We start from the raw sequence: 14,202 nt of genomic DNA, 5'->3' as shown, positions 1-14,202 counted from the left end.
CACTGTCACTGCTTCCTGTAATTCAAACAAATGCAACTCGACGATGTAAACAAATATGATGCCCAGGATCTAAACGCACTACTGAGGGCGTACTATGCAGCAGTCTGGAAGCCAGACTGAGAGCTGGACGCCAAAAAGACTTTGATAACTATTTATTTATATATTTATACTGTATCAGCTATATTTAAACAAAATATATAAAGTCATACTTACTATCCAAGCTTGACTCAGTTATTTCCTTGACTGATTCATGTATTAAAAATATGTACTGCACTCATATCGTAGTGGAAAATTAAATGCCCCTCAGGAATACTATTGTTACATCCAGGGTGCGGCTTCGGCCATTATAGCCCCCTGTCAGTAACAATAGTCTTCCCTCGGGTCAATAATTTCCACTATGACCCTCCTCTCCAGTCCATACAGTGGTTTGCATAAGTATTCACCCCCTGCAAAGTTTTTACATTTTGTTGGCACCTGAGCGTACTCCACAACGCTTTTAAATTAGACTTTACATGTAGAATCTACACAAACTACTCCACATTGATAAAGTTAAAAAATGCATACAGAATATAAATAAGTAAGATTTACAGAGAAAAACAGATTAATCTCAGTTGCATAGGTATTCAACCCCTTTGCTACTGCAGCCCTAAATCAGCTCAGGTGCAAATGACTGGTTTGAAAGGTCACAAAATTAGTGAAATGGTTTCAGCCTGTGTGTAATCAAAGTGGTTTAACTTGTAGATAATTTCCCTCAGGTATATAAAGACTTTCAAGCTGCAACTCACATAGTGATCCAACAAAGCAATGATGAAGACCAAGGAGCTTTCGAAACAAGTCAGGGATAAAGTGGTAGAGAGGCACAGAGCAGGAGAAGGGTACAAGAAAATTCCAAAGGCGCTGATTATCCCTCTCAGCACAGTGAAGTCCATCATTAAGAAGTGGAAGATGCATCATACCACCCAGACACTACCCAGATCAGGTCGCCCTCCCAAACTGAGCAGCCGGGCAAGTAGGAAACTGGTTTGGGATGTCACTCTGCAGCCAACAATGACCTTGAGAGATCTGCAAAGTTCTGTGTCTGAGATGGGAGTCAGTGTTCACACATCAACAATAAGCCGGTCCCAACACAAAGCTGGCCTGTATGGACGGGTGGCAAGAAAGAAACTATTACTCAAAAAGCCTCATCTTAAAGCACGTATGGAGTTTGCGAAAAAGCATGTAGATAATACTGCAGACATGTGGAAAAAGGTTTTGTGGTCAGACGAGACAATAATTAAACTTTTCGGTCTAAATTCCAAGCGTTACGTTTGGCGCAAACCCAACACTGCACATCACCCAATCAACACCATCCCAACTGTCAAGCATGGTGGTGGCAGCATCATGTTATGGGGATGCTTCTCTTCAGCAGGGACTGGGAAGCTTGTCAGGATAGAGGGGAGAATGGATAGTGCAAAGCATAGGTGAATCCTTGAGGAAAACCTGTTTGAGTCAGCCAAGACTGAAACTGGGGAGGAAATTCACATTTCATCAGGACAATGACCCGAGGCACAAAGCCAAAGCCACACTGGAGTGGTTGAACAAGAAGAGAATTAATGTTCTTGAGTGGCCCAGTCAAAGTCCTGACTTGAATCCAGTTGAAAATTTATGGCGAGACTTGAAGATTGCAGTCCATCGACGATCCCCAACAAACTTATCAGAACTGGAGCAATTTTCCCGTGAAGAATGGGCAAAAATTTCACCATCCTACTGTGCAAAGCTAGTAGAGACCTATCCAAAATGACTCATAGCAGTAATTGCTGCAAAATGTGCTTCTACCAAATACTGACTTAAGGGGCTGAATACTTATGCAACCAGTAAATTTCATTTTGTACATTTTCTTTGCAAGTTTTGCTGACGTTTAACCTCCTCCTCATATAACAGTGTTAAGTTTAACCACTACAGCTTTGAATAAAACAAGTTTGTTTGAAAAACTGTGCATACATTTTTTGTAATTCAGCAAAATGTGAAAACTTTGCAGGGGGGTGAATACTTTTGCAAACCACTGTATTTACTATATATTGTTATATATTGTTCTTTTGGGTCCGTTTGGGATTTATTGCAGGACATTTTGGTTTATTACAGAATCTGTACCTTTTCATGGCTGGTGTTTAGGGAGTTCATCCTCATACACTATTTACACATGAACTTGTACAAGGTGTTCTGAAATTCTACTCCTCCCCCTCAGAATGGGCTACCCGTAGCACAGATTAACAGATTAATCTGAAAAATAGCACTTCCCCTCCAAATGGGCTACCTCAAGTGAACAATAAGTAGGTCATTTGGAGAGGCAGAAATGACCCATGTTGACTAAGTGTCTTGACTTTCTATTATATTATTATTATACAACAGATCAAACCAAATATACATAATGAAAAGGATACCTTAATGAACCAAGTTTATTATATGACGAATACAAACAATTGTACATAATGAAATAGCCGGTATCAAGCTAGAATTTAATCCTCAGTACACTCCCTCTGTTCCTGGGTTGTTCAGGAAGGTTAGGAGCCTGCACTCTCCATCGTAAGAAATACGCTATGACTGCTGCCATAACGCTCTTTCCTATCACCTGCTTTCTGACTTTTTCTTTGCACCCAAATAAGACCAATTTGAAATCAGTCTTATTTAGGGCCGGCGCTGTTGTTCTGCCACTTCATAAATCTCATTTTAATATCACAGACTTCATTTACAAATGAGCCCATCTACAATTTGCCCATGCGTATAATTAAGGCTTGACACACCTTAAAATCCATGGCTAATGAGCGGCAGAGCGCATTGCACAACGGAGCGCATTTTGCCGGTGCTAACACTGCCTTAACTTGCCAAAAGTGTCATGATACATACGGGGCAATTTTAAGGCCGACCTAAACTCGGTGCTATGGCCTTAACACCGTCGCAAACTCTTGATACATGACCCTCCTAGGGCCCTATTTTGAACCAAGTGCAGACACATTTTTCTAGAGGTGTATATAAGACTTTAATTGCAGGAGGAGCAGTGAATATATTGCTTTGAGTAATTTAACTACAGTAGTCTGAAATTAATTTAGCCTATCTTATGTATTCCTACCATTTCAAATATATCTTTTTCATATATAATTAAAGCTACACATACTACTGCTGCACATTAACAGCAAATTATATCAACAAAGGAAAATGTCTTATGTTAATACGATTTACCTGTGAACTTTTCTTTATACAAATCTTACAGCCCCTTTAAGTAGATTCTGTGTTGACACGTGTCTTCCAACTTGTTTTTTTCAACTGTAGAAACTGACTGACGAACCTCAAGGGCTACTGTTAATTTTCTTTCAAACTCCCAGTGCTGACAAGTGTCAATTGACATTGCTTGATATTTTCCTTCAATGATAAAGCTAGCTTTACAAATCAAATATTACAGAAGCAGCATAGACAGCCAAAGATCACAAGATCAGGCATGTTGTTTGCTTTTGCTTTTTTTACTTTCTTCCTCAGGCATCATCATGCTGTTAACACTCCTATCCTGCAGTAAATAGAATGAGCAGCAGATTCAATGCTCCTATTTTGCAAAGTATTCCATTTCTGAGCAGTGCATCAAGCATGTAGCTGATCGAAAAAGCTTTCAATGGGCTAGGGTTCATCTGGTCTGACAGGCAACACCCTGCTGATAGTGATAAAAGCGTCAAAGGGCAAAGTCTGTTGCACAGACTGTAGAACCATCTGGACTTTATGTTGAAAAGGTTGGAGATGGTTTGAGGCAACATTTTGTCACACTTTCAAATATGCACATAGTTCATCTTCCAAACATGTTTTCAGAATACTCTCATCATTGAAAAAAAACAAAACACCAAATAAAAACCCAGTAAGTTGTCCAGAATGGTTTGGATATTGACTTCCCATCGTTGGAGATCTTGTTAAAGATCTCTAAAGCAATATTCAGTGTTAGAAGATGTGAACTACATACCGTGAAGGAGCAAATGTGTTACTAGTTTTGTATAACTATGGCTTTGGGATAAAAAAAAATACTCTTGGACAAATCTAGTAGAATGAAAAGATATCTAGTTTCAAAAGCCAATAGATTTCTTACTGCAGAAAATATGGTGATGCACTGCCCAAAGAGACACCATTAAAACCTGCAGAATTAATTGTTAAATACCTATAAAGAAATATCAGACACGGCCTATGTTTATGCAGTCAGTGCAGCTCTGGTGGTGCCTGATAAGATAGCAGGTTTGAATAAATCGTGGCCGCATATAGGAGCGTATGATTGCCTTTTTGAGCTTGATATAGCAACGTACTGTGGCATCATGGATGTACTGCTGGAAATCTGTGTACCTGCATTCGCTTTATCAATACAAATTTAAATTGTGGGTAAACCTTCTCCTTTACCACAGTTTTATTCATGTGGCCGGCTGCTAGATCATGCTGTTTATAGTGCTGAGCTACCAGTATTGGAATGGGTGTGTGTGTGGGTGTTTTATTAAGACATATAACTCTTTTGATTGGTTCAGGACTGTAAACAGTCCTGAACCAAATTCAATCAGGCTAACAGCAGTGTAGGTTGAGAGAGACATTTTTGTAAACATGCTTGTGTTGAATAAGCTTAATGAAGGACCTAAAGCTAGGCAGACAGTTTCAAAGTTCAATTTTCTTACAAACATGCAAAAGCAATTACATATACTAAAGACAAAAAATCTTTTCATATTTCTGGAACAAAAACTAAAGTGCAATGCCCTGCCCTCAGAAATTAGTTGAACTTTTGGAGTTCACATCAAGGGCCTGATTTTGGAAGTATTTATACTATAAGTTAAATATATAGGACAATCCCACTTTAGTACCTGAACTGCACAACACAGTACCCTGTGTTATACTGTACATTTTACATTGGCAAAGACCTTCCTCCTATTCATTTTAATGGGCTATGCAGAATCTCAGGACATTGCTACATTGGTCTGTAAGCTGCTTTTTGTTAGTTGTTTTTAATTTAAAATCACCTCATAGCCATTGCATAACTACGATCTGGCACTCCAGGGAGTGTGCTGTTGTGGGATATTGCCACTTCCCAGGCACTTCTCCCACATTATAGACTGCTCAGGATCTTTCAGCCAATCAGAGTGCATATTTCGCATTCTGTATTCCACGACATATCCTGGAGAAACCCCATTCAAGACATCACTGTAGCACACCTGCTACCTGTGGCTGCTTACCTTCAGCCTAGACAGAGCCACCCATGGACCTAAAAAATCAACAAAAAACAAATGTGTTGAAGTCTCTGAAGTGACATAAACTTTGATGAAGGCATTAGCCTAAAGGTCTGTGATTGTCTTTAAAGTTATGGATTTCATACCAGCTATGGGAAAATACTTTATTACTGGAGTATTTTGAAATCCTCAGCAACACAACAGCTTGACACCTGAGGCATGTCCTACAGCTTCAATATTGTTTCTATGTTTTGAATTATTGAGCACCTGTACCCCATGTCAGATACATGCCCACAGGAAAAGGCTCTTGGGTGAAGGTTCAGTAGAGAATGTATCCCGGTTGACATTTGTTTCTTGGCACAATATTGACTTCTAGAAGAAAACTGCGAAATTGGCATTGGCAGTGAACATTACCTAAGCAATAAATGTAGAATTGCTTGCAGGGAGTGTGACAGAAGCATTGATGATAAATAGTTTCCATTTTTTTTTGTTTGTTTTTTTCACTGATGATTTTTGTTCCTTAAAAATAAATGTTGTGATATTGAATAAAGTTAAATACCAAAATCTGAACTTAAAAAATATATATATTTGAATCACAGACATTTGCAGTTGTTATATTTAAAAGGTGAAAGGCCTCATGCCAGTTGTACATCTTTCAAATTGTTTCTAAATTAATTTGTGTTTTGCTGTCAGAGCTATGACTGGACTTGACAGTGACAAGTATAACCACCTACAGCTGCAAGTAATAGCATGACTTAAGATTGTGTCACAACAGGTAAAACTACCTTTCTTTTAGAGAATTTATAAAGGCAGGGAATGTAAACAAGCAACATCTGGCTTGTCTCTGATAAACAAGAGGGCACAGAATGAAAGAATGTAGTTTACAACAATCAATTATAATCTAGTGTGTAACTGAACAGGATTGAGGGGAACTGCAGTTTTAAATATATCAGTATTTGTGTTTGCATTCCTCTAATCCTTGTTTTTGATGTTTAATTTTACGGAATGTATAATAAATCTGTCTGAGAGAGGAAAGAAGTAAAACCAGCCCAGTCAAGGGAGAAATAGTGACTTTACTGGAATTCAGCATATGCAAATCTAACCTTTATTATAATCCATTCTTTTAAGTCCAAAGACAGACATTCAACAGCAAATGTTTACCGAAGGCTTTTAGCTGTGTAATCTATTGACTTTCAGACTACTGCAGCCCTGTCAAATGTCTTTTTTTACTGCATTTCCAGTGTAGGGAATATAAAATATTTAGGTATTTGTTTAACTATTCATTTAGGCATTCATTAATTTCTGTTACAAGATTTGGTACCAGAGAGGTAATTAAGACTGTTGTTTGCATTGCTCTAATCCTTGTTTTTGATGTGTAATAATCTGCTGTTTGTTATGGGCTGTGGAGGGTAAGCTGGCAATTAGAAGACAAAATAACACACATAGGGTCAAGAACGTGTGAAACCAGTACATGGAGGCAGATCACATCTGTTAACCAGCATGAGCTCATTTTGCTGAAAACCCGTTATTTGTTTCTTCAATGGGAAAACAAAAAGCGTGGAATGTGGCAAAAATAAAAAGATACAATGGAGGGTTCATTTAAAGACTCATAAATTGAAAATTAACCGTTTGCTGCCCAGTGCCCAATGTATTTCACATGAGGAAAATAGGCATTAAATAGGTATGGGAACATGCCCAGGGCTTAGGGCTTCAGTCCTAATCTGTTTATTGCAGCTACTTGTCCTTAATGAGTTTATGCAAGTTTCAGTCACGATGGGTAAGACAGCAGGTACAGCAGGCATTGAGATAGGGAGATGCAGCTTTTATATACTGCATTTATATAACAAATGAACCAGTCACGTGAGGGACAACCATTTACACAACACATAACACAGGTGTTTCAATGTTGTTGCCTGCATTCAATTAAATGAATGCATGCAATTCTCAATTGCTTTGTTTGTTAGTGTAAGGAAAACTGATTGTGTCTTTCAGGAATTTGCAGATTCAGTGTTCCAGTTGGTGACTGAGAAATTCCGCGAGTTGACAGAGAGCTGTACATCCTTGCATGCACGTCACAAAGTCTTGGCAGGAATCGTAATGACCAGAGGTATGGCACATTTTATTGACTTATATATGGCAATGAATTATTTATCAAGTCCAATGTATTGAAGACTAGTGCTTTCTTACCTATGCCCTGCAGCATTCGAATGAGATAAAACAAACATGAAATATTTAAACTTGTGCTTTATGAAACATCTAGGTATTAAGGTATCCATGTTGGTTTCTAAAATGTTGTCTATTTATTTCAGCTTTTTTTATAGGTTAGGGAAGCTTATTCAAATATTTTTTTCTGTAAAAACATTTAGCCAAACTAGACACCATTTTAGTATGTTTTAATTCTATGTCTTTGTAAGAATAAAATGGTGAAATGCAATTTTAATATTCTTTACCTTTTAGATGGTGTTTGCTGGGACCTTTTAACAGATGCTTTTTGTTTAGTGAAGCGCAACAGCAGCAACTAACAAAGTGTCTAGTGAATGTATCTGAGGCAGCCATAGGGAAGAAATTAATACAACTCAATGTTGGAGAAGCACATCTCAGGACCAAATTGCAATATTCAAAAGTAAATAAGAAATGGCCAATTTATCATTACAACAATTATAATAATTGCACAGGAACACAAAGCAAAAACAGTATTACCGCAGTCATTAATGAAAATGGGCTCTTGTATTTTAGACTAAGCCTTAGTTATTTGCTTACTATGCAGTTGGTGCTACCTCCCCAGTGCTAAACACACAGTTAATAGAAAGCTATCCCCTGAAGTTCATGCCTCACTAGGTTCCTGGCTATGCCCAGCTTTGAGTTTAACTAGGCTTGATCTCACAGGCAGCCTCATCGGTGTGCACTGCAGTTTGGGATCACTATCTTGTTACCCCAGCCAGTAGTGTGGCTATCATTCCTGCTTCTGAATATCCGCACTCGCGCTGGCCTAATCCCATTCCCGATTGCCTCCAATAATTGCTGTGTTTGTTTGTTAATAAGAGAGTTATCTTCAAAGATCCAGATGCTGGCTGCACAAGCATGGCTAGTGTGTGAGCAGGAAAGGAGACTTGACAGAAACACCAGGGCCGTTATTCTCCTCTCAGCATGTCTACAGGGAATAATAGGCGCGTGCAGGCAGGAATTTAAAAGAATCGAGGCTTCCTTTGCAGGAAAGTGCCTTATTTAACCTGGAGTGGATGTTAATTAACAGTCCTTGAATCCAGGTTTAGGTCTGCAACCTAGAAAAAACGGGTATTGACGGGGGGGGGGAGATAATTGTAATCTGTAAAATCCCATATGGTGAAAATAAAGTTCACAAAAGTCTGTACTTCAAACTAGGTACAGGGTAAGATGCAGGCAAAATGGACAATTGCTAAAAGTATGTCAAGAATTGAAGGCAGAAAGTTGTTGGGGTTTTTTTGTTTTTTTTTAAAGCAGAAATTTCTAAAAAAAAATGGATTAATTTACCAGGAAGTACTAGGGACAGTATTGTACTGTGATACTGCCCTATTACTAGTGATGCTAGTAATAGACCAAACAGCCTCTTCTCATTTCCAACATTTCATGTGTTCTTATATAATTATAAACATTCTTTTCTTATGAACTGCTAATTCTAAACTCTTTAAAAAAAGAGATTTATTCTAAAACTGTATTTTTTGCAAGTCCCTTATAAAGTGAGAATCAGAAACCTTGTTTATTTGATAAGAATCTTGTGTGTACAGTATGAACAGCACATGGCAAAGAAAAATAAAAACATTGGCAACATTCCTTGTGCTCCGTCTTTCGGGTGTGACGTAATTGTAAGTGACTCTGCAGCTGATGCATAGTTCACACACCCTAGTCTCTGTAAGTCGCCTTGGATAAAGGCGTCTGCTAAATAAACAAATAATAATAATAATAATTCCATTCAATAGAATTAGTGAAAAGATTTTTATTCTGGGCTTGACATACTGTATTTACTGAATACTATTCTTCCCAATGTTTTGTAATACTTCTTCAAAACTCTGTGTTTCCAGCTGGAGGCATGTTGTTGGTATGGGCAACGTGTGTTTTATTAAAGACTAATTCCATATGTGTTTTGTTTTTTTTATGGCATTTTGCCGTGAAACATCACCTTGACATCACCTTGCTTGAAAAAGTCATACCTTAAGCTGAGGGAAAACAAAGCCACTTCTTCAGGAACAGTGGCTTGAAGCCTAGTTCCAGCAGACGGGGAGACCTAGTCTGAGGCAACTTTGCTGTATCAAACCCCTAGTCTCCCCTGGTGTGCCATGCAGTGGCCTGAAACCTAGTCTCCTAAAACCAAGTTCCAAGCCACAAAGTGGCTTCATTTTCCCTCAGCTTTAGGCACCTCTTGGAATTCCCTTGAACTAAGAAGTTGATTCAAAACAGTGACATCAAAATTGGTCAAGTACCTAATAATGTATCTAATAGAATTACAGGATGATGCACGAGTAGGGGTTATATTGACACTCGTTGTAGTGTAAACTAGTATGTCTACGAAATTGCCTTATACACAGACGTTCACAGTCCAATATCCAATCATAGTAAACACTATACACTATGCACTGTCTATCCAATTGAATATAAATGTATGCACATAGGCTCCGATGTACTGGACAAAAATTCTATTAAAAGAAACCGAAAATCCATTTTTTCCCTTTTATTAGCACAAGCAACATTTCCACTGGTTATTTTTCTTATGTAGACAATGTTGTAGAATTATGTCATTGAATCGGGGACCTTTAAAAAAAAATCACAATACAATATTATCATAAGGACATAGATAATACTGATAAAGTTTATCCTGTTGACATAGTAGATTTTGACAGATTAAATCCAGGGAGGTCCTCTCTCTCAAACCCCATTTAGTGCCACGCATTTAAAAGTCTATCTTGATGTTATAGTGACTGGCACCTGTTTTTAGCTCTGTCACTACCTCTCCCATCCCTCAGAGTTCTTTGTCAGACTGACAATCATTTTGATTTCAAACAGGCTGTTTAGCTTTTCTTATTCTGCAGCACACACTGGACAGAGAGGACCTTTAAAGCTATTTCATGCTGAGATAAAAGACTTGGAAATTATTGTATGCTTTCTTGTACAAAATTGATCTAAACAATATGTGGAACAGCTGAAAATATGAAGTTGACAATATGTCTCCGTGGCCCTTTCCATTTAGATTAACAGTGGGATGGTGCTGACATCCCAGAGTAATCTTGAATATCAATGAGACAATGTTTCAGAGCATTTAACTTGGTATTACCTGCAATGATACAGAGTGCAGGTAGTGGTGCACTTTGAAATGGACCCAGCATAAAGCTTGCACATTTCAGCGTGGATTTGCATTCCTGCCAATACCAGTCTGATCCATGGCAATGTGCATCTACCAAGTTTGAGTGTCCCTGTTTAACAAGAAATACATGCAAATAAAACACCAGGCACGCTCTGCATCTGTCACCACTATTGTCACTTTGTGATATGTGTAACACTTGAGTTGTGCAGTGACTGAACATTTAAGCATGGCTATTTTTAACAAAAAAAAAAACATTTGTAATAATTTGTATGAAATGCTTAAGAAGCTACGATACATACAAGTGCTTCTTCCTAAAAAGCTCCCTGGCCCACAAACATGTAGAATCCCTTACTGTGGTAAAAAGTATGGCACATAGTAATAAAGCATGGTAAAGCACAAACAGGCTGGATAGACAATATATATAATATATATATATATATATATATATATATATATATATATATATATATATATATATATATATATATATATATATATACTGTGTGTATATATATTAGTGAAGCTTTGAACATTCAAGAGTAAAACAGTTGGTCATGCTGTATTGAAATCAGGCATCCAGTGGAATTTCAAAGATCCTTACCAAAGAACTGCAGAACACATTCAGTGCACTTCAAGTCATCATATGGGTTTATACCATATAATAATTATAACATTATCTATAATAGTATTATATTTGTGAAACTGTCACTCATCCACACCCATGCCTTCAATCACATCTCTGCACAGGGTTGACTGTTGACTGTGTGGATGAAGGGTATTGTGGTAATAATTATAACTGTATATATATCAAATATCCTAAACCTTGTATTCATTAATAGTGAATAACAGAGACAAATGACAACAGTATTTTAAGAATAATAAAATGACAGTGTATTTAATAATATCAATTGGTTGCTGATATCAAAGAAACAAACCAGTTATTGCTGAATACACTCAGCAAAGCCGAAGATGTCAACCATGTAAGTCAGGTCAGAGATTTCAAATGTCTTGTCCAAACTCTTTAGTTTATAGACATCTCAACAAACAGGGTGTCTGTCTTATATGGTCTACAGCAATACAATTCTATAGCATTACTCACTCCTGTGCTATGTATTTTAACACACAGTTTAGTTTCATTCCTAATATGTATAAAGCAGTTGAGTTATGCCACATATGAGAACATTATCTTTATGATGTTAAATCCAGAGAACTAATAACAGGAAATGTACTTCTCTCTTTGTTCCATTCCATAACTCACTGCCTTTTACACATACTCTGGCCTCTGTGTTATTATCTCCTTTTATGTCTCTTAATTTTTGCACAGCTAGATTACACCATGCTTGGCTCTGAGCTGGTGACGGCTGAGCAGAAGTTTATAGTTTACAGTATAACACCACTCTCTTATACAGTCCAATTGGTGCACATGATCACATTCCTATTTTCCTACATTTCAGAAACAACATTGATGTTCATTTTAACTCTTCATGGTTTTTCAGAGCTGCACATTGTAAGTGTGAATCTTGTGTGTTTTGGAGTGATGCTGAAGATAGATCTGAGATTGTGTTTTACTGTGTAGAGGAAACATCAGCTGAGATTCAATATCTCGTTTCCACGATAGTCTGATACCCACATGCATTTGTAATGTTATTAAAGCACCTTGCCATGCTGGAATGTTGGTTGAGTGACGTCTCCATTCAAGCGCCTGTATTCCACAGATGTTAGCCAGAGAAATTGCTGCTAAGCTTCTTAGATCTAAAAATATATCTGCAGGCTATCATTTTGTATTATTATTATTGAACAAAACAGTCTGTAAAAAATCGGTAATCTATAATACAACTACTACGAATACTACTGTACTAGGACTACGACTACTACAACTACTACTACCAATAGTATTATTATTATTATTATTATTATTATTATTATTATTATTATTATTATTATTATTATTATTATTAAATAATAATAATGGCACTTTAAATGTACTTTCACTGCTTCCTCTTTTCTTCTGGTGAACTTCTGTTGGTTATTTGCTTGTATGTTATAAATGTGGACTATGCAGATATTTCAGATGCAGTGCTACAGGTGAGAAATTACTGATGCTACATGTACCTTGTACCTAATTACAGTGTGCTGTAGTTCAAACTGACTAATGTGGCCTACAGAAAAAGGAACTAAAATGCAGCAGTGTATCTATAGCATCTGAGAATTGCTGCATTTGATCCTTACTTGTCACTTTGAATTTGCATTTTATGCCTCTCCTTTATGGTGCAGTATGAGATTTGTGCCTTAGAAATCATGTCGCGCAAACAGTTTACGAGAAAGACCAGACTTTTTTCTGCCGGTGCAACGCATTGAGTCTACAGGGGTTAAAGTGGAAATCCCTTTTTTATTCTTGTGTTTATATTAAGTACGAGTTACTATCTAGTTAAATATGATTCACTCAATGACTATTCAACCCTTAAAGAGCCCAGATACATCACCAATAGATTAAAGGGTAAAGACAGATACACTGTACAGTAATTGGTTAGCAATTACACATTATACATATAAAATGGAGTGGCCAATTGCACAGAGTGGAAAATACAGGCCTATTTGTTGTTATCTATCATTCCCAAAAAGTGAAAAAGAGCTGTTCAACAGAAATGAGATAGTAGCAATGTCATGAATGGCTCAATACAGGTGCTCGTTGACCTGAAAGTGTTACCAAAAGGTTTAGCCATAAGGTTCCTTTTGCTGTGTTTTGTGTTCACCTGCATTGTTATTTGGTATGTGTTGCTGTTTTTTTTAACAGGCTTGGACATCAGGCAAGCACAAGTGATTGCTTTATCGACTGGTACCAAATGTATCAACGGTGAATATATCAGTGACCAGGGGCTTGTTGTCAATGACTGCCATGCTGAAATTGTTGTACGGAGAGCATTCATTCGATTCCTTTACTCTCAACTGGAGTTCCTTTTCAGGTAAAGGATGGGTAAAATCTTTAATTAAGATACATTGTCAGTTGTGTGGCCTTTCTGGCCACATTTTACATTGTTTTAACCTACAGCAATTCAATATGAACTAAAATAGTATGTCATGTTGAAGTACAATTCATATTCATAGAAACATCCCTATTGCAACACTTACTCATGCAAACTGACCCTGCTTGTAAATCCCTTTTCTCCCGTGATCCATTATTTTTTCCTTGCCTGTTGAAAACCCCACTAGAAATGTAAGCTACTCCACCTGATACAATGTAAGAAAGTCTAATATTGGGATACCTTTATAATATAACTAGGGCTTGAAGTTTTGGGGTTTTAAACTTATTTAAACTGATTCTTTTTCTTAATTAAACTCAGAAAAAGCTGTTAATTACAATAATACGTCACTTGTTTTTACCTTCATATCTTGACTGAGCCTGATTTCAGTTTCACTTAATTTTTTATTTCAAACTACGTTAATTGCTTATCGCTGATCCTTATTGCATTTCATTCTTGCAGTCGCCTAGTTTATCGTTGTGCTTTTGTTATTTTCACTCATTTAACAGAGTTGTCCTGACAGATTTTCTTTTCAGCATAAAATACCCAGTACAGAGTGTACACTGACAGCAAGCCCATCATTTAAAAATCTCCTTGAATTATAGCAAAGAAAAAAATTATCTTAAATCCA

General features: G+C 37.1%; 1 protein-coding gene across 1 annotated transcript in view; it reads left to right on the top strand.

The window, feature by feature from the left end:
• Window positions 1-14,202, top strand: part of LOC117435808 (double-stranded RNA-specific editase B2-like) — a 179,058-nt gene that overhangs the window by 142,832 nt on the left and 22,024 nt on the right. The window contains exons 4-5 of the mRNA XM_034059249.3: window positions 7,209-7,323; window positions 13,346-13,514. Coding sequence (XP_033915140.3) covers window positions 7,209-7,323; window positions 13,346-13,514 — 284 coding nt within the window. The remainder of the gene's footprint in view (window positions 1-7,208; window positions 7,324-13,345; window positions 13,515-14,202) is intronic.

This window comes from Acipenser ruthenus, chromosome 3 (assembly GCF_902713425.1).
Source record: "Acipenser ruthenus chromosome 3, fAciRut3.2 maternal haplotype, whole genome shotgun sequence".
NCBI classification, from domain to species: Eukaryota; Metazoa; Chordata; class Actinopteri; order Acipenseriformes; family Acipenseridae; genus Acipenser; species Acipenser ruthenus.
This window is presented reverse-complemented; position numbering and strand designations above follow the sequence as displayed.